At 40.3% G+C, this 19,988-nt stretch overlaps 1 protein-coding gene across 1 annotated transcript; it reads left to right on the forward strand.

Moving 5' to 3' along the window:
- Positions 1–8,716, forward strand: LOC144596225 (secreted phosphoprotein 24-like). The gene is made up of 9 exons (XM_078404436.1): positions 1–57; positions 201–304; positions 985–1,113; positions 1,316–1,447; positions 1,558–1,602; positions 2,481–2,525; positions 3,597–3,641; positions 8,517–8,561; positions 8,684–8,716. Exons 1-9 carry the CDS (start codon positions 6–8, stop codon positions 8,714–8,716), a joined length of 630 nt encoding a protein of 209 aa, XP_078260562.1. The 5' UTR covers positions 1–5.
- Positions 8,717–19,988: the final 11,272 nt, after the last annotated feature.

Below are 19,988 nucleotides of genomic sequence, written 5' to 3' on the forward strand. Positions count from 1 at the left end.
GCAGAATGAAATCCTTCCTCCTCGCCATCGCTGCTGTGCAGATCTTCTACTGCTCAGGTAGGTACTGGGGATGGGAAGGGCCTCAGAAAGCAATGAGTAACTGGTAATGAGCTTCAGTCAGCGATAATTCATCAATGTGTAAAAATACTTCTCCAACGCTTGTTTGAATATCTCGTACAACTTTCCTTCTCTCTCTGCAGGAATGCCAAGCACCAAGGATGCTCTGAGAGCCTCAGTTGCAAAACTGAATGAAATCACCGAGATTGCCAACCTGTGTGCGATCATCAGGAGAGGTGTAACAACTGTAAGTGTGCCCTGGTCTAATTGTGTTTCACATACTAGGCTATGTATGGATGTTGCTGAGTGCAAGCTGACTAGTTACTATAAAATATCCCCAGATTGGCAAAAAGAATTAAAGGAGAGCTGATGGAACAAAAAAATGCAGGGTTGCAGGAAAATAAAGAGAGGAAAGAGCCAGTGTAGGCCCAATGGGTCGAATAGCTTCTCTCTGTATTATTAAAAATATAAGATAAGGTGCATGTTAAAATAAGATCTAATTGTATGTGTTTAATTACTAAACATGAGCTCAGTATTATATTACATACCATTTTCAATGAATATCAGCTATTTAAATTCTAAATTAGTCTGAGTCTTGAAACTCAGTCTGGACCAATGTTTTTAAATTAGGTTGGAGTTACAACCAAGCTTTGATTTGGAATTTAAATCATTTTGAAATTTTCCCTAGTCCTATTTGCAAATTTCTTCCATAAAATTTAAGTTTCCTGCAAATTGTGAATTTCCATAACGATGGTTAAAGCAGCTATTTTACCTATGGGTAAATTATGTCTCGTGTTCATTATGGATGATGATACTGCACCAGCAGAGTAATCACATGCTGAATATAAAGACGTGTACTTCTAAGCCTTATCTGAACAGTGTAAGAACACCAGATAAAATGACTATTAACTATTTTCTTTTCATCAGACCTATCGCACGGGTAAGCTGTCATACAACGTGGATTTAACATTCTCCGTGAAAGAAACTGTCTGCTCCAAGAATTCTGGACACGAATTTGATGATTCTGGTTGCACCTTCCGCTCTAAGAACATTGCTGTGAGTCCAGAATTATATTTTAAAGTATTTAAACCTCTGTGTGTATCAAGTAACATCATAGAAAGAGTTATAATTATGCTATTTCAGAGAAAGCACCATATTAAAGAAAAGTTTGTCAATTGAATTAAATAATAATCAATTTGATTCAGTATTGTGCTTGGAGTCGTCAATAATTTCCCTGCATTTTGCTTTATTTTCACAGGAGAAAGGGTTTTGCAAAAGCCGCGTGGAATATTTTGCTGATAAAGTGGCTGGCGTTGATGTGGAGTGTGAAGGTCTGAAGACCATTGACAGCGAGAGTGACTCAACAGAGTCAAGTGAAACCAGTATTGAGGTAACTGCACAGTTATACAATTCAGGGCAGTAGGATTTCTAACACAGGAGATCATTTACAAAACATTTCTGTCCAATTCTAAAGATCTAACTGTAAATATTATCCTACAGGCTCAAACCAAATCAAAAGAGGCTTCACTGGAAGAAACCTCACATGTGAGTATTATCTAGTATTTGTCAGATTATTTCTCTTGTTGATCGCAATTGTTAGCAATGAAGTGTTAGCCACTTCTTTCAGAATAGTGAATGAGACAGCGTGTTGTTCCAGTCTGATATGCAGGGAGGGGATTCTGATATTTGATTTGATTGCATGATGGTCTGGTCTCCACAAAAGATGAATTGAGCATCAATGAATCAGGATTACAAGAACAGTGTCTTCCAGGCACACACCAACAATAGTCAATGAGTACAAATCCTTCCTGGTGGGAAACCAGCGGTTCGTTAAAACAGACAGCAATTGATGTCTCTACTTTCATATAAACTGACACTACACAGCCACTTTACCAGGAACATTTGAATATTGGTGCATTTTAGAGTGATACTTTTAGTTGAGCTTCCTCAGTCCAACACAATGGCATTGAATCAAAGCTTCGATACAGTATGATACAATACAATACAATAGAGCTTTATTTATCCCAGGAGGGAAATTGATCTGCCAACTGTCATAAAAACACAAAATACATGAAACATGAAATTAAAGTGACGAGTGGAAAGGATTGGGGATGTGCAAAGATTTGGGGAGGGTGGGAGGGTAGGGGAATCAGTCTACCCCACGACACAAGGGGGAGGAGTTGTACCATTTGTTAGCCACAGGGAAGCAGGATCTCCTGTGGCGTTCTGTACTTCATCTTGGTGGAACCAGTCTGTTACTGAAGGTACTCCTCAGGTTGACTAGTGTGTCAGGAATATAGGATTAACAATCCCTCATTTATAATTCACTATCCCAGTCTGCCGTTGGGAGGGAATTTATTAATGCTTGTTACTTACCAGGTACAACCTATGCTAATTTTGTAAATGTTAATGGTCTCCTTCAGGTGAAAAGCAAGTCAGACGAAACGTCAGTGGAAGATTCTTCAAATGTAAGTTTAATTTGGGAATTGTTATCTCCACATTCTCAACTGCAAGATGATGTAAAACCTCTACTGATCTGTCAGAACAGAGTGGAAGGATTTTACTTCATAATATGTCCGTTCCAGACAGTGGGAAAGAGGATACTCTGAGCACTTGGAATATTATTTTCCACCTCAACACCACTTTACTGAACTGATACTGTAACCCTTGATTACTCATACAACCAGAAATCTATCAATTTCCGTTCTGTCTGAAGTCTGTGATTGAGCCTCCACAGCTCTCTACAGTGGAGTTCCAAAGGTCCACCTCCCAGTGAAGAGGTTCCTCCTCACCTCAACCCTACTCACCACAACTGTGACCCTCTCACGACTCATTATAAAGTTATAAAGGGGAAACATCCTCCCTCTCTCACCTCCCATTCTTCTGACCTATAAAGATTAGACATCTCAGCCTACTCAGCCACTCCTCATATAGCAGATGAACCATCCCAGGAACTAGCAGAGTGAGCCTGTTCTGCACACTCTAGACCAAGTATATATTTCCTGAGGTAAGGAAACCAAAACTCTACACAACATTCATCAAGGCTCAATAGCATTGTTGTACTTTTTCAAGGTGCTCTTGTAACAAAGACAATAAAACATTTGTTTTCCAAATCCCCTGCTCCACTTGCTCTAAATCACAACTCTGAAATATCCAGTTAACAATGACTCCATTATAATTTAATATTTAATACTTGTGCATGCTCCTAATTTTTCAATTCGTTTTTCCTCATGTTCACCAGGGTGCAATGAAATTCCGTGTTCACACGAAGCGTAGAAATTAAAGGGTATATATTCAGGAATGATAAATGCAACAATGAACACAACAGATTGTTGTTGTGCAATCTGAAGTTGTGCAATTAAAGTATAACAAAGGAATAACAGAATGAGGCAGAGTTAAGAGTAAACGTATGTGGCAGGACCTCCAGGCAATAGGTGCGAAAAATGTGATCAGTTCAGGAATCTGATGGGAAATCATCTTTAGTCAAAATTACTAATAAGTGTCCTGTACTAAACATAGAACATTTTATTTCCAAACAGGATAACACCAAATCAACAGAGACATCGCACGAGTCTCCAGATAATGTGAGTATAAAAGAACAATTTTCAGATGATCTTGATGATTTTGACTACATAAAAACTTTTAATATCTTGGGTTTGACTATGTTAGAATATGGAAAGAGAGACAGCCATTTATTGTAGCTCAATGATTGAGAAATGGATTCAGATGTTTGATTCTTGTGGGGAAGTTGGGCTGAGGGGAGATTGTTGAGTTGGCTCCACTGACCCCACGCCCCGTGTTAGACAGGTTTCATTAACCATTGTTGAATACTGAGCATATAAATATTCGTATTTTCACACAGGTAAAAGACAAGTCAAAAGAAACATCAATTGAGGAGTCTTTCAATGAAAGTTCCAATGTAAGTTTAATCATGGAATTCTTATCTATTGTTAAGATAATGAAGCCCAGTTTAGCTAAACCTTATTAAATGACCACCCAGAGAGAGATAGGGGAGAGAGCAAGCTATTCGATACTGGGGTACTGATTGAGAATGATCAGCCATGATCACATTGAATGGCGGTGCTGGCTCGAAGGGCCGAATGGCCTACTCCTGCACCTATTGTCTATTGTCTATTGTCTATTGATATTCTCTATTCAATGCATGATGATTGCTAACTCTATCCTGAGTGTGTTTAGTCTTTATATTATTTCGAACTAGAATTAGAAATGTCACTCTCCCTGAGGATAATGCTAATGTGTGGACTGATATTATGGGTGGTTTAATGAGGGGAACATCGCGGACATTATCATCATTTAACAGCGTATAATTATCTGTTCTGGGATTGGGAAAGTGGGGTGCAGGATGAGATCAGCACAGTTGAGATCAATTGATTGAATAATTTACATCTGTTCGGTTAATAATTGATTTGAGCCCCAGCATATCAATATGTTGCTGACTTCAGATTATGAAGTGTTTACTCTGCATTTCCTAGTCACTTGCAATTCCGAGTTTTAAAGTGGTTCCATTTATCCAGTAACAAACTAAAACTTGTTAAACTTTGCATTTGGAGATTATTCTAAAATTGTAATCATTTATCTTGTCAAACAGATGAAAAGCAAGTCAACAGAATTATCTCTGGAGGAGCCTTCAAACGTAAGTGTAAACTGAGTCATTTTGTCTTGTCATCACCATTAAAAAAACAAGGATTACAAAAATTGACTTCTGAGTGAGCTCAGCCCAACATAAAATGACAATTATGTTGACTGTGTCCATTCCAGGAACAGAATGAGGACTCAAGAGGGAGACACTAACCACGAATGAAACTCCTGAGCACCTGAACTCAGTGTGAACACAAGAAGACCTCATTCAGAATAAACAAGACACTGTCACCTGTACTGTACTTGCCCATATACAAGGACAGGGGCCTGGAGCTCCTGATTGTACATATCACTGTAACTGGGAGATTCTACTGTTTGTAAATGTTCTGTTCATTTCTGTATATTATTGTGTAATACATTGTGGACTTAAATAAAATTATTATGAAATATTCACTGTTTTGCTTCCAGAATTTGTTTTGTGTGTCACTGATCTATAGGAATTCTTGACCTTTTAGGTTACTCGAGCACTTTGTGTCTTATTTTGCAAAACCAGCATCTGCAATTTCCTGTTTCTAGTGATCTAGAGGAGTTGGTTGCGCTGAAGCCAAACTGTCCCTCACCGACTGTGCAGCTCCCTTGTACAGTGGGCCTTCCGGGTGTGTTGGACTCTTCACTGCTCTGCATTGAGGGTGGCACAGTAGCACAGTGGTAGAGTTACTGTCTTGCAGCGGCAGAACCCCGGTTTCAATCCTGACTATATGACTCTGTATGGAGTTTGTACATTCTCCCTGCGACCGTGTGGGTTTTCTCTGGGTGCTCTGGTTTCCTCCCACACCCCAAGGACGTGTAGGTTTGTACGTTAATTGACTTCTTTAAATTGACTCTTGTGTGTAGGATAGAACTAGCGTATAGTCGGCGCAGACTCGGTGGGCCGAGGGGGCTTGTTTCCACACTGTATCTCTAAAATAAATTAAAAAATAATAATTTCAGGCATAGCACCCTGGCCAAATTATTTGTTTTGTTTTGTTTTGTGGTCATATCCAACATTTGCTTTTAATTTTTTTAAATCTCCAACTATTTGAAAGAATGAGAGTTTGGGGCCACTGAGGTTGGGTGGATGTAATTAGGAATTGAATATTATTGAAATAAGCATCTGCCTCAAAGCAGCAGCAGCATATTTTCTCTCTTGTTCAATGGGTGCTCAGTGGGTGAATACTTCAGAAGTGCACAGCTGGTAATGCCGTTGCTTCACAACTCCAGAGACCCGGGTTCAATTGAGATAGAGATAGTGAGGTACTGCCTATACACAGGCCCTTTGATTCACGTCCATGCTGACTATCAACCACCCATTTGCACTAATCCTACATTGATCTAAACCAATTTTATTCTCTCTGCATTGTTATCATTCCCCCCCCCCACACCCCCCACCTTCTGAGATGTGATGTAGGGCAAAGCTAGAGCACCCAGGAGAAACCTATGCAGACAAAGGGAGAATGTGCAATTTCCACACAGAGAGCACCTGAGGTCACTATTGAATCCAGTTTTCTGGTGTTGTGAGGCAGTGACTCTATAGTTGTGCAACTTTGCCATAGTCCACGGACTCCGGACAATTCCCAGGGACAGTTCAAGCTCAAGTTTTCATCCCGTCTGTCAATGGAATGAACCAGAGGATACATGCAAAATAAACTTTTGAATTCTTCTGGGGCAAGCATTTCATCAGAAACTGCTGCTTAACCTATTTCAATAGTTTCTGTTGAGGAAGCAAATTATGATTGTCAATGAATGCCAACAAGACGATTGGTATCCGGATGGTAGCAACTTTTAACACAGTCAGCAGTACATTCACAGCACTCAAAAACTCATGTCAATGCAATCTCCACAGTCAGCATCTTATTATAAGGTCCCATGTTATCCTCCAGAAATATATTCAAAGGAAACTGCAGGAAAATGTTCAGAAGAATAAAAAAAACAAGTAATATCTGAAAATGTGTCTAAATTATATGTGTAGATTCTTGTGTGGATTGAGGTGGTCAGATTTTCCTCACGCATCTACGTCTAGGTTTCTGCTGGAGTCTGAGGTGTTGACATTCTTTGGGTGCTGTTGGCAGCTTCCCCTCATCTTACCTGTGCATAGGAGCAGACCCTTTTATGGCGGGCCCTCTAGAGGTAGGCTGTTTCTGTACATCGATTGCAACACTTGCTTTCCTTGCAGTCCTTGGTTTGGTGGCCTTCCTTCCAGAAGCTCTTGCAAATGTCGGCGCTGTATTGGGTCACCACATGTCCAAGGTTATTGCAGTTGGGCTGTCCTGCATGCACCGTATACCTTCGATTCCCCCCGATATTGAGCACTGAGGGTAGGTGGATGAATGTTCCATTAACGTCCACCCTCAGCTTGATCTTGACCTGACGCTTGTTGACTTGGATCCCAAACAGATCCTCTTTGTTGACACAGCTTCCTGTTTCCTTGACGCAATGAGTAAGAGGGTGAGGACATCCATGATGGGCACATGTTCCTAGTGGATCGGATTAATAAGGAATGGCTGTACCTTCAGCAGCGACAACTTATAGTCTTATAGTTCAGCTTCAGTTCAGTTTAGTTTATTGTCATGTGAACAGTGAAATGCTTACACCATATACACCAGGGTGCAATGAAATTTCTTGATCACATGAAGCTACCAAGGTAAACAATATACATCTAGTAAAAATAACAGTAGACACATTAGAAGACTGTGGTGCAAACTGAAGTACAATAATGGAATAACTAAATGAGGTGATGTTAAGAGTATGTGGCAGCAACTCTGGGGAGGGGGTGAGAAAGAGGTGATTGTTTCAGGAGTTTGACAGCAATTCATATATTTTCAAAATTACTCATTAGTTTCCTCATCTAAATATATAAACATTATTTCCAAACAGGACAAATCCAAATCAGCAGAGATATCACTGGAGGATCCAGAAAATCTGAGTAGAAATAGAAAAGTTTTCAGTTGATCTTGCTGATCAACTTGTAAAGATGTTTAATATCTTGGGTTCAAATTTATTAAAATAGAGGGAGAGACAGCCATTCATTGTAGCTCAAAGCATTGAGATAGTGATTCAGAAGTTTGATTCCTCTGGGAGGGTTGGGCTGAGGGGGGATTGTTGAGTTTGGCTCCAATACAAAGGATGCGGTTGTTTCTCTTCATAGAAAAAGTAAGCTGGGTATCAACTGGATTGTTGCAACACATCATAAGAGCAATGTCTGTACCACTCACCAATAACAGATCCAACATGTTGGTGAAGCACAACTTTAATACCGACAATGCTAATGCATGGGAAGGGGGGTGATGCCATTCATTACCCCTTTGACCCCACTCCCCATTTATCTAGACAATGTTGACCGTTGTGGAGCTGCAGAACATAAATGTTTTGGTGAGGACTTTTCAACTCCCACACTGAATCTCTAATATGCCCTGATATATTTAGGATCTTCATCATTTTGTCCTAAGGTTTCTCACATTCCTTATCATTTAACATGCTGAACATATAAATATTAATATTTTCATGCAGGTAAAAGACAAGTCAAAAGAGACATCAATCGAGGAGTCTTCCAATGAAAGTTCCAATGTAAGTTTAATCAGGAAATTCTTATCCATTCATTAAAGGAATAATTCACCACGTTTAGGTCCAGAGTTGATCTCAAAGACACATCTTATCAATATTTGGCTGCACTTCAGATTGTGATATGTTTAATCTGCATTTCTCAGTGATTTGCAAATCTAAATTATTTTAAAGTGATTCCTTTCCCCAGTTACAAACTAAATCTATTTAAACTTTGTGTTTAGAGACAAACCTAAAATTGTAAATATTGTCTTGTCAAACAGATTAAAAGCAAGTCAACAGAATCATCTCTGGAGGAGTCTTCAAACGTAAGTGTAAACAGAGGCTTTGATTTATGTCATCATCATTAAAACCAATGATTTAAAGACTTAAGACAGAGTAAGCTACGTCCACAATAAAATGACAATTCTTTTGGTTGTGTTCATTCCAGGAACAGAATGAGGACTCAAGAGGGAGACACTAACCATAAATGAAACTCCTGAGAGTCTGAACTCAGTGTGAATACAAGAAGACCTCATTCAGAATAAACAAGACACTGTCACCTGTACTGTACTTGCCCATATACAAGACAGGGGCCTAGAGCTCCTGACTGTACATATCACTGTAACTGGGAGATTCTACTGTTTGTAAATATTCTATTCTTTGCTGTATATTATTGTGTAATAAGTTGTGGATCAAAATAAAATCATTAAGAAATATTCATGGATTTGCTTCCGGAGGTTGTTTTGCATGTCATTGATCTACAGAGGTTCATCCAGTCATTGTGTTCGAGTCAGCCGATCCCTCACTGACGATGCCTTGTGGATTCTGAACAATTCGCAGGGACAGTTCAAGCTCAAGTCTTCACCTCATCCATCGATGGAATAAACCAAAGGATAGCTTCTTTATGCAGAAAGTGCACTTTTGATTTCTTGGTGAACATGCATTGCTGTGCCATGCATTTCATCAGAAACTGTTACTTATCCAATTCCAATAGTTTTCGTTGAGGATGCAAGTCATGATTGGCAGTGAACGTCAACAAGATGACTGTCATCCAGTGATAGCAACTGCTCACACAGTCAGCAGTCAGCAATACATTTACACCACTCACAAGCCCATGACATTTCAACTCCCAAGGTCAACAGTGTTGCTCAGGGCCCACTTTACGATCCACCTGAAAGAAATTCATAGGGAAGTGCAGGAAAGTTTTGTGAAGAATAAAAAAAACAAGTAATATCTGAAAATGTGTCTAAGTGATGTAAACAGGTCCTCAAGTGTGGATTGACAGTCCACTGAAAGTGGCAATTGTGGTGGGGGAGGCAGAAGAGGCAGAATTCAAGACAATTGGACTCATTTCCACAGGGACAGGAAGCAAAAGCAGAGAAATTACGTTGAACATGCAGCCGTATAAATCTTGGTGCAATCATGCTCGATCGATGAATTTTTTGCTTACAGTTCAGTAAGCTACAGTCACACCTAAACATAATCCCTGATTAATACAAAGAGCATAAATATCGTCCTCTGAGACCCCATGTAAGAGTCGCCAGGTTTTGGCGCCATTTTATCAACTACAATAGAGCTCTTACCGGCCCTCACTCTCACAACCACCATCGCCGGCTCCCTCCATCATCTCTCTGGTTCTCCGGTCCTCGGGGGACAAGCAGGGGCCAGTTCAGCAACTTCTCTCTAAACTCAAGGCTGCACAGCCCTCAGCCCCTCACATCCAGCCATGCCCTCACTCCCAACTGATGGAGTTATGGAGAGATCCTGCATGGACAAGGCCTTTCATCCACTGAGTCTTTGCTGACTATCAGGCACCCACACTTACCCCAACCCTACACTAACACATTTTATTCTCCCCACATTCTACCAATCACCCACATAAAAGGAGTAAATTGCAAAGTGATTCACACAGTATTGAAATATCCAAGGAGACTGGAGACCTGTTCAACATGCCATTAGCTTTCTTCACTGCCTGCTGTACCTGCACACTTACTTTCAGTGACTGGTGTACAAGGACAACCAGGTCTAATTGCACTTCCCCTTTACCTAATCTGACACCATTGCGATAATAATCGGCCTCCTTGTTTTTGCCGCCAAAGTGGATAACCTCACATTTATCTACATAATACTTCATCTGCTATGCATCTGCCCACTCGCTCAACCTGTCCAAGTCACCCTGCAACCTCTTAACATCCTCTTCGCAGTTTACACTGCCACCCAGCTTTGTGTCATCTGCAAACTTGCTAGTGTTACTACTAATTCCATCATCCAAATCATTAATATATACTGTAAATAGTTGCGGCCCCAGTACCGAGACTTGCAGCACTCCACTCGCCACTGCCTGCCATTCTGAAAAGGACCCATTTATTCCTACTCTTTGGTTCCTGTCTGCCAACCAGTTCTCTATCCATGTCAATACCCTACCCCCAATACCATGTGCTCTAATTTTGCTCACCAACCTCCCGTGTAGGACCTTATCAAAGGCTTTCTGAAAGACTAGATACACAACATCCACTGGCTCTCCTTCATCCATTTTATTTGTCACATCCTCAAAAAATTCCAGAAGATTAGTCAAGCAGGATTTCCCCTTCATAAATCCCTGCTGACTTGGACCAATCCTTTTCTGCTATCCAAATGTGCCGTTATTACCTCTTTAATAATTGACTCCAGCATCTTCCCCACCACTGATGTCAGGCTAACTGGTCTATAATTCCCCATTTTCTCTCTCGCTCCTTTCTTGAAAAGTGGGATAACATTAGCTACCCTCCAATCCACAGGAACTGATCCTGAATCTATTGAACATTGGAAAATGATCACCAATGCGTCCACGATTTCTAGAGCCACCTCCTTGAGTAACCTGGGTTGCAGACCATCAGGCCCTGGGGATTTATCAGCCTTCAGTCCCATCAGTCTACCCAATACTATTTCTCGCCTAATGCAAATTTCTTCCAGTTCCTCTGTCTCCCTAGATCCTCTGTCCTCTAGTACATCTGGGAGATTGTTTGTGTCTTCCTTCGTGAAGACTAATCTGAAGTACCTGTTCAACTCTTCTGCCATTTCCTTGTTACCCATAATAATTTCACCCGTTTCTGCTTTCAATGGTCCCACATTTGTCTTTACTAATCTTTTTTTCTTAACATACCTAAAGAAGCTTTTACTTTCCTTCTTTATATTCTTGGCCAGCTTCCCCTCGTACGTCATCTTTTCAGCCTGTATTGCCCTTTTTGTTACCTTCTGTTGTCCTTTGAAAATTCGCCAATCCTCTGGCTTCCTGCTACTCTTTGCTATGTTATACATCTTTTCTTTTAGTTTGATTCCATCCCTAACTTCCCTTGTCAGCCACAGTTGCCTCTTGCTCCCCTTAGAATCTTTCTTCCTCTTTGGAATGAAATGTTCCTGCATCTTCTGGATTATGGCCAGAAATTCCCGCCATTGTTCTTCCACCGTCATCCTGCGAGGATCCTTTTCCAGTCGGCCTTGGCCAGCTCCTCTCTCATGTCTTCATAGTCCCCTTTGTTCAACTGCAACACTGACACTTCTGATTTAACCTTCTCCCTTTCAAATTGCAGATTAAAACTAATCATATTATGGTTACTACCTCCAAACATTTCCTTTACCTTGAGTTCCCTTATTAAATCTGGTTCATTGGACAACACTAAATCCAGAATTGCCTTCACCCTGGTAGGCTATCTATGTGGAATTTGTACGTTCTGCCTGAGACTGCTCGGGTTTAACCTGGGTGCTCCAGTTTCCTCACACATCCCAAAGATGTGCAGGTCAATGGGTTAATTAGCCGCTGTAACTTATTAGTTAGTTTGTTTAGATTATTGCCACTGGTATGTAGGTGGGTGGTAGAAACATTTTAGAAATTAATTAAATGTATTCACTTAAGTAAACATAACAAACTAAAAAAAACAGCGCTTACCATTTAGCTGTGTGGTGAGCTGGGCAGTGGTCCGAGAGGTGATTCATGCTGGCATCTCTCCACCAACCCACTCCTAAACCCTATATTTCATCCTGTGGGCTCTGATACATTCCTGTTGCCGAGATTGTGGACTCTGGCCAATTTGCAGGGACAGTTCAAGCTCAAATCTTCACCCCATCCGTCTTTGGAATAAAGAAGCAACAAAAACTTTTCACTGTACTAAACTGATACTGACTGATACAGATACCGATCAAAGGATAGGTTCCTCACACACAGTGTTAGCTTTTGAATTCCTGGAGAACATGCATTGTTGTGCCATGCATTTCGTCAGAAACTGCTGCCTATCCGATTCTAATAGTTTCTGTTGAAGATGCAAGTTATGATTGGCATTGAACGTCAACAAGATGATTGCCTTCCAGTGATAGCAACTGCTCACACAGTCAGCAATACATTCACAGCACTCACAGTCAGGATATTTCAATTCCACGGTTAGCAGTGTTGCTCAGGTCCCACCTTTGGATCCACCTGGTGGAAATTCATAGGAAAGTGCAGGGAAATGTTCTGGAGGACACAAAAAACAGGCAATGTCTGAAAATGTGTCTAAATGATATAAGCAGGTCCTCTTGTGTGGGTTGGCAGTCCACTGGAAGCAGCAATTGGGGTGCAGAGTACAAAATTCCACAGGGTGCAAAAGCAGAGAAATTATGTTGGACAAATAGCCATATAAATCTTGGTGAGATAGTGCTTGGATTTTGTGGAACTAAATGGAAGATATAGAGAGATACTGCCCTTCGCTCACTGAGTCTGTGCTGGCCATAAATCCCACGATTACACCAACCTACCCCAACACATTTTAATTTCCCCACATTCTACCAATCTCCACATACAAGAGCTAATTTACAGTAGCCTGTTCACACATTTGTGAAATGCAAAAATGCATTTTTGCATTTCAAAAATGCATAAATATGAGAGGCTTGGAGACCTGAAGGAAACCTGAACTGGAGACCTGAAGGAAACACATCTGGTTACAGGTAGAACATACAAACTGCACACAGACAGCACTGAGGTCAGCACTGAATCCAGTTACTGGAAATGTGAAACAGCAGCTTTAACCTCTGTGCCACTGAGTCATTCCTGGGTCATACATTCTATTAAGTGTCAAAGTGAAATTACCTCTCTTTACTGGTAGGCCAGAATGAAAGGTCTTGAAGAGAAATAGTAAATGATAAACTGTTTGCTGAGTTCAAGAGAATTTTAGGCAGAAATTGCTTAGAATCTGTTTATTGCCACAGCACGAAGAATAGCAAAGAACAGTCGAAGGACCCTATTAGTTTAGTGTAGCTTGGCTGAGTTAAGAGATACAAAGCAGAAACTGCCCTGTTGGGCCACTGAGTTTGTGCCGACCAGTGATCGCAATACACTAGAACTATCCTACACACTATGGACAATTTACAATGTTTACGGAAGCCAATTAACCGACAAACTGTTTATCTTTGGAGTGTGGCAGAAAACCGGTGCACCTGGAGAAAGCCCACGTGGTCACGGGGAGAACATACAAACTCCATAGAGACAGTACAGTAGTCAGGATCGAACCCAGTTCTCAGGTGCTGTAAGGTAGTAAGACTTCCCCAATGCCACCGTGCCACAGTACCGTGACCCTATTCTATACTTCTCCTGAAAGCCTTCGCATTGGCTGCATCAAGCTTCACTGTGAAAAGGCGAAAGATTTATACGATCTGAAGAGAAACCAGAGTACCAGGAAGAATTTAAGATTAACTTATTTGCAGATGATGTTTTGATATACTTAACAAAACCATTAGATTCGTTGCGCAAACTATCTTTTAGATTAGAAGAATATGGAAAAATATCAGGTTATAAAATAAATTGGGATAAAAGTGAAATTCTACCCCTTACTAAAGGAGATTACACTCAATGTCGATTACTAACCCAATTTAGATGGCCATTAATTGGTATAAAGTATTTAGGTATAAGAATTGATAATGACATGAAGAACTTATATAAATTAAATTATTTATTATTACTAAGAAAAGTAAAAGAAGACCTTGATAAATGGATGACATTACCAATAACACTAATAGGAAGAGTTAATGCCGTTAAAATGAATATATCTCCGAAGTTACAATATTTATTCCAAACATTACCAATACAAGTACCACAGAAGTTTTTCCAAGAGTTAAATAAATATGTGCGGAAATTTCTCTGGAAAGGTAAGATGTCAAGAATATCGTTGGAAAAATTGACATGGAAGTTTGATTCAGGAGGATTACAACTTCCGAACTTTAAGAATTATTATAAAGCAAACCAACTGAGATTTATTGCATCTTTTTTTGAAGAAAAAAACCCGGCATGGACAAGAATAGAACTAGACAAAATAGGAGAAAATATACCAGAAGACTTTATATATAAATGGGAACCTAAATTGATACGGGGATTGGATTATTAAAATACTTGATCGGATTATGGAATAAGGTAACTTTTGAGGATGAAACAAAAAAATCTTTATTAGGAAAGACAACTTTGATTCAGAATAGATTGATACATTTTACAATGGATAGCCAGCTTCTATATAGGTGGCATCAAAAAGGGATTAGATATATAGGTGATTGCTTTGAAAAAGGTATATTGATGTCATTTGAACAATTGAAAAATAAATATCATATATCAAATAATTCTCTTTTCTGTTACTTTCAATTAAGAGCTTATTTAAAAGATAAATTGGGTCAAACAATGTTATTGCCGAAATCTAAGGAAATTGAAAACCTAATTCAAAAAGGACAAATTAAAAAATTTACTTCTATTATATATAATCTAATTAAAAAAAAGGCCCCTAAACAAGGAATTCATATATCAAGGCGAAAATGGGAAACGGATTTGAATATTAATATTGATGGAACAAATTGGTCAAAACTATGCCTTGACAGTATGAAAAATACAATAAATGTTCGGTTTAGACTAGTACAATATAACTTTCTGCATCAATTATATATCACACCACAAAAATTAAAGAGAATAAATTCAAGTTTATCTGACCAATGTTTTCGGTGCAATCAAGAAATTGGTACTTTTTTTCATTCTACTTGGTCCTGTTCAAAAATACAACCTTTTTGGACAAACTTAAGAAGTTTTCTAGAACAGATTATCGGAATACAACTTCCATACAACCCAAGATTTTTGTTATTGGGTGATGTTGAAGGAATAAGACCACAACCTAAAATGAATAAATATCAGAAAGAATTTATAAAAATTGCATTAGCAGTAGCCAAAAAAACTATCGCAGTTACTTGGAAATCTGATTCCTATTTAAGTATGGACCTTTGGAATAATGAAATTTCTAACTGTATCTCACTTGAAAAAATTACTTATAATTTAAGGAACAAATATGATACTTTTTTAAATATCTGGCGTCCTTATCTACAAAAGATGGGCCTATATATATAGAAGAATTGTTCATATTCTCAATGGTTCTTTTGGGAGAGATGCACATATATATACAGTTTATTCTGTTTGGAATTCCATGGGGCGTGTGCAGGACCCCCAACACCCAGGCAGTCTTTAATCTTTTTTACTTTTCTTCTTTTTTCTTATTTGGGGTTAGTATAAGGGGGGTGGGGAGAAGGGTGGGAGGGTTTGTTTTCTAAAAAGTTCTGTAAAAAAAAAAAAATAATAATAAAAAAAAATTTAAAAAAAATTAATAAAAAAAAAAAAAGTTTCACTGTGACCCTCAGCGTATATTCCTGGAGTGTGGAATGGGCCAATTAGCAACACTACCTTGTTGTGCTGGAAGACCAATAAATTTTGGTGTGACCAAAGAGTTTCACAGAATTGATGGACTTTCAGCTACATTTGATGTCCGTCTCTTAGCAAATCTCTGGAAACAGCCAATAAATCGGAAAGTCCTTGTTACACAAGTGTTCAGGATGAACCGTGAAGAAGCCCTTGTATCTTTTTCCAGGCCCTCTTCGCAAATCCAAAATCTGCAAAGAGGGGAACACTGTCTCCTCTCTATAGCAGTCACCCCAAGGCCAGAGTGCACTGGGAGTAAGACTTCCATAGTATTTGAAAGATCTGACTGAGAGGGCCCCTGTCACCACAGGTTTGTTAGCATGTTCTGGTGATGATATAACTGCCAGATTATCTTGCCGTCTGTGCAGGGAACCACCCCACAGGATCCATTGAGCCTTAATCCTGCAGTGCCTGCAGGAAGTTTTGTACTGATCACAGTCCGATGGACCTGTGGTCAAAGGTGTTGGTCTGGAAGAACTTTTCTACGAAGAATAGGCAGTGTGGAAATGTCCAGTCGACTGGCCAATTGTGCAGCAGCAGCGCCAGGCCCATCATTCATAACACCGAGGACAGGTAGAACCTCGGCAACACTAGAACCAAAGCTTTTCACTGTGCCTCGATACACGTACCAATAAGCACTTGGTGCCCACATGCTTTGGCCTTAAGCATAGCCTGATGCAGCCACACATGAAGATGGCCAACAGATGAGGGTGATATTGAATATGCTTTGCCTCTGCTTCGTGGACGTGCATCAGGTCTTGTTGGAGCAACTTCATCTTTGATCGCAATAGACAATAGACAATAGGTATAGGAGTAGGCCATTCGGCCCTTCGAGCCAGCACCGCCATTCACCGTGATCATGGCTGATCTTCCGCAATTAGTACCCCGTTCCTGCCTACTCCCCATATCCCTTGACTCCGCTATCTTTAAGAGCTTTATCTTATTCTCTCTTGAAAGCATCCAGAGAATCAACCTCCACTGCCTTCTGAGGCAGAAAATTCCACAGATTCAGAACTCTCTGGGTGAAAAAGTTTTTCCTCATCTCCGTTCTAAATGGCCTACCCTTATTCTTAAACTGTGGCCCCTGGTTCTGGACTCCCTCAACATCGGGAACATGTTTCCTGCCTCTAGCGTGTCCAATCCCTTAATAATCTTATATGTTTCAATAAGATCCCCTCTCATCCTTCTAAACTCCAGTGTATACAAGCCTAGTCACTCCAATCTTTCAACATATGACAGTCTCTGATTATGCTGGCTGCCTTTTTGAGGCAGCGATTCCGGTATATCCCTACGATGGCGGGGAAGTCAGGGCCTGAGGTCAGAGCCGGTGATGGACTGGGCAGTGTGCACTACTTTTTGTGCACACTTTTTCAAAATGTTACCCATTTGTGCCACTACACAGCTTTTCAATCAAACTGCCTCCCCTTCAGATTCTCAGGCTCTATGTGTATCCACACTCTTTCCGCCCATTTATTCCATGGCTTCACTTTTGCTGATAAGTTTGCTGCACGCATTTTATCGAGCACTCTTTGAAAGTTCATGTACACCACTTCAACCACATTGCCCATGAAATATCTCAAACATTGGTCAAAAGAGATTTGAAAACCTCTGCTGAATTTCCTTTAGAAATACATCTGAATGGTTAATAATTTTGTCGCTAGTCTTGTTTCTGTAGCTCTGCATCACTGCGGTTGGAATGACTGGCTCAAAGCTGCTGGATTTGTATTGGGAAACTGTACATCTCCTGTCCTCTGGCGCCACCAGAGTCTGTGGCGGAGTGGAGGACTGCAGATGCTGGTTTACATCAAAGATAGACACAAGGTGCTGGAGTAACTCAGCGGGTCAGGCAGCATCCCTGGAGAAAAAGGATGGGTGACATTTTGGTTCAGGACCCTACCCCAGCAGAAAGAAACATCCAGAGATGCTGCCTGACCCATTGAGTTACTCCCAACACTTTGTGTCTATTTTTGGTATAAACCAGAATCTATAGTTCTTTATTTCTAAATATTGACCCTGAATCCTCTCAGCCACCTCAAACACATTCCATCACTTGGAATTAGTTTATTATTGTCACTTATCATCGGGAAGAGGTATAGGATTCTGGAAACAGTAACCTCCCAGTTCAAGAATGGCTTCTTCCCAACATCCTTCAGGCTCTTGAACAATATACAATTTTGTTACGTTACAGCCTTATTTTACCCCATAATAAAAAAGCAAAAATAGGTGTTTAGAAATTTTTGCAAAGTTGTTAAAAAGAAATAACTGAAAGATCACATTTACACAAGCATTCAGGCCCTTTACTCAGTACTTTGTTGAGGCACCTTTGGCAGCGATTACAGCCTCAAGTCATCTTGGGTATGACACTACAAGCTTGGCACACCTGCATTTGGGTAATTTCTCCCATTCTTCTCTGCAGATCCTCTCAGGTTCCGTCAGGATCCGTAAGGACCTGTCAGGTTGGATGGGAAACGTTGATGCACAACTATTTTCAGGTCACTCCAGAGATGTTCGATTGGGTTCAAGTCCGGGCTCTGGCTGGGCCACTCAAGGATATTCACAGACTTGTCATGAAACTACTCCTGCATTGTCTTGGCTGTGTGCTTAGGGTTGTTGTACTGTTGGAAGGCGAACCTCCATCCCAGTCCAAAGTCCAGAACGCTCTGGAGCAGGTTTTCATCAAGGATCTCTCTGTACTTTGCTCCATTCATCTTTCCCTCGATCCTGACTAGTCTCCCAGTTCCTGCCGCTAAAAACATCCCCACAGCATGATGCTGCCACCACCATTCTTCACCGTAGGTATGGTATTGGCCAGGTGATGAGCGGTGCCTGGTTTCCTCCAGACGTGACGCTTGGCATTCACGCCAAGGAGTTCAATCTTGAGTTCATCAGACCAGAGAATCTTGTTTCTCATGGTCTGAGTCCTTTAGGTATCTTTTGGCAAACTCCAAGTGGGCTATCATGTGCCTTTTACTGAGGAGTGGCTTCCGTCTGGCCACTCTACCATAAAGGCCTGATTGGTGGAGTGCTGCAGATATAGTTGTCCTCCAGGAAGGTTCTCCCATCTTCACAGGGGAACTCTGGAGCTCTGTCAGAGTGACCATCGGGTTCTTGGTCACCTCCCTGACCAAGGTCCTTCTCTCCCGATTGCTCAGTTTGGCCGGGTGGTCAGCTCTATGAAGAGTCCTGGTGGTTCCAAATTCTTCCATTTAAGAATGACGGAGGCCACTGTGCTTAGCGGGATCTGCAATGCTACAGAAATTGTTTTATTCCCTTCCCCAGATCTGTGTCTTGACACAATCCTGTCTTGGAGGTCTAAGGACAATTTCTTCATCTTCATTGCTTGGTTTTTGCTCTGACATGCACTGTCAACTGTGAGACCTTATATAGACAGGTGTGTGCCTTTCCAAATCATGTCCAAATCACTTTTTCCACATTTTGTTACGTTACAGCCTTATTTTTAAATGGATTAAATTCTTTTTTTATCACCAATCTACACTCAATACCCCAGAATGAAGAAGTGAAAACAGGTGTTTAGAAATTTTTGCAAAGTAATTAAAAAGAAATAACTGAAATATCACATTTACATAAGTATTCATACCCTTTGCTGGTGGACTCCAATCAAGTTGTAGAAACATCTCAAGGATAATCAATGGAAACAGGATGAACCTAAGCTCAATTTTGAGTGTCATAGCAAAGGGTCTGAATACTTATGTAAATGTGATATTTCAGTTATTTCTTTTTAATTACTTTGCAAAAATTCTAAACACCTGTTTTCACTTCTTCATTCTGGGGTATTGAGTGTAGATTGGTGATAAAAAAAGAATTTAATCCATTTAAAATTAAGGCTGTAACGTAACAAAATGTGGAAAAAGTGAAGGGGTCTGAATACTTTCTGAATGACTGTAGATTGGAGGATTGTAAATTCATCCCTAGCATATGGGAAGTCGGTTCCAGAGTTTAATAACAATGGGGAAGAATGTAGAAACAAGGAACTGAAGATGCTGTTTTACCATGGAAAGATCCA

The sequence above is a fragment of the Rhinoraja longicauda genome, chromosome 8, assembly GCF_053455715.1.
Source record: "Rhinoraja longicauda isolate Sanriku21f chromosome 8, sRhiLon1.1, whole genome shotgun sequence".
NCBI lineage: Eukaryota > Metazoa > Chordata > Chondrichthyes > Rajiformes > Arhynchobatidae > Rhinoraja > Rhinoraja longicauda.

Coding starts and splice junctions, on each gene's coding strand:
- LOC144596225 (XM_078404436.1), top strand. CDS start 6: ATGAAATCCTTCCTCCTCGCCATCGCTGCTGTGCAGATCTTCTACTGC. Junction 305..984: donor TCAGGAGAGGTGTAACAACT/GTAAGTGTGCCC, acceptor TCTTTTCATCAG/ACCTATCGCACGGGTAAGCT. Junction 1,114..1,315: donor TCCGCTCTAAGAACATTGCT/GTGAGTCCAGAA, acceptor TTATTTTCACAG/GAGAAAGGGTTTTGCAAAAG.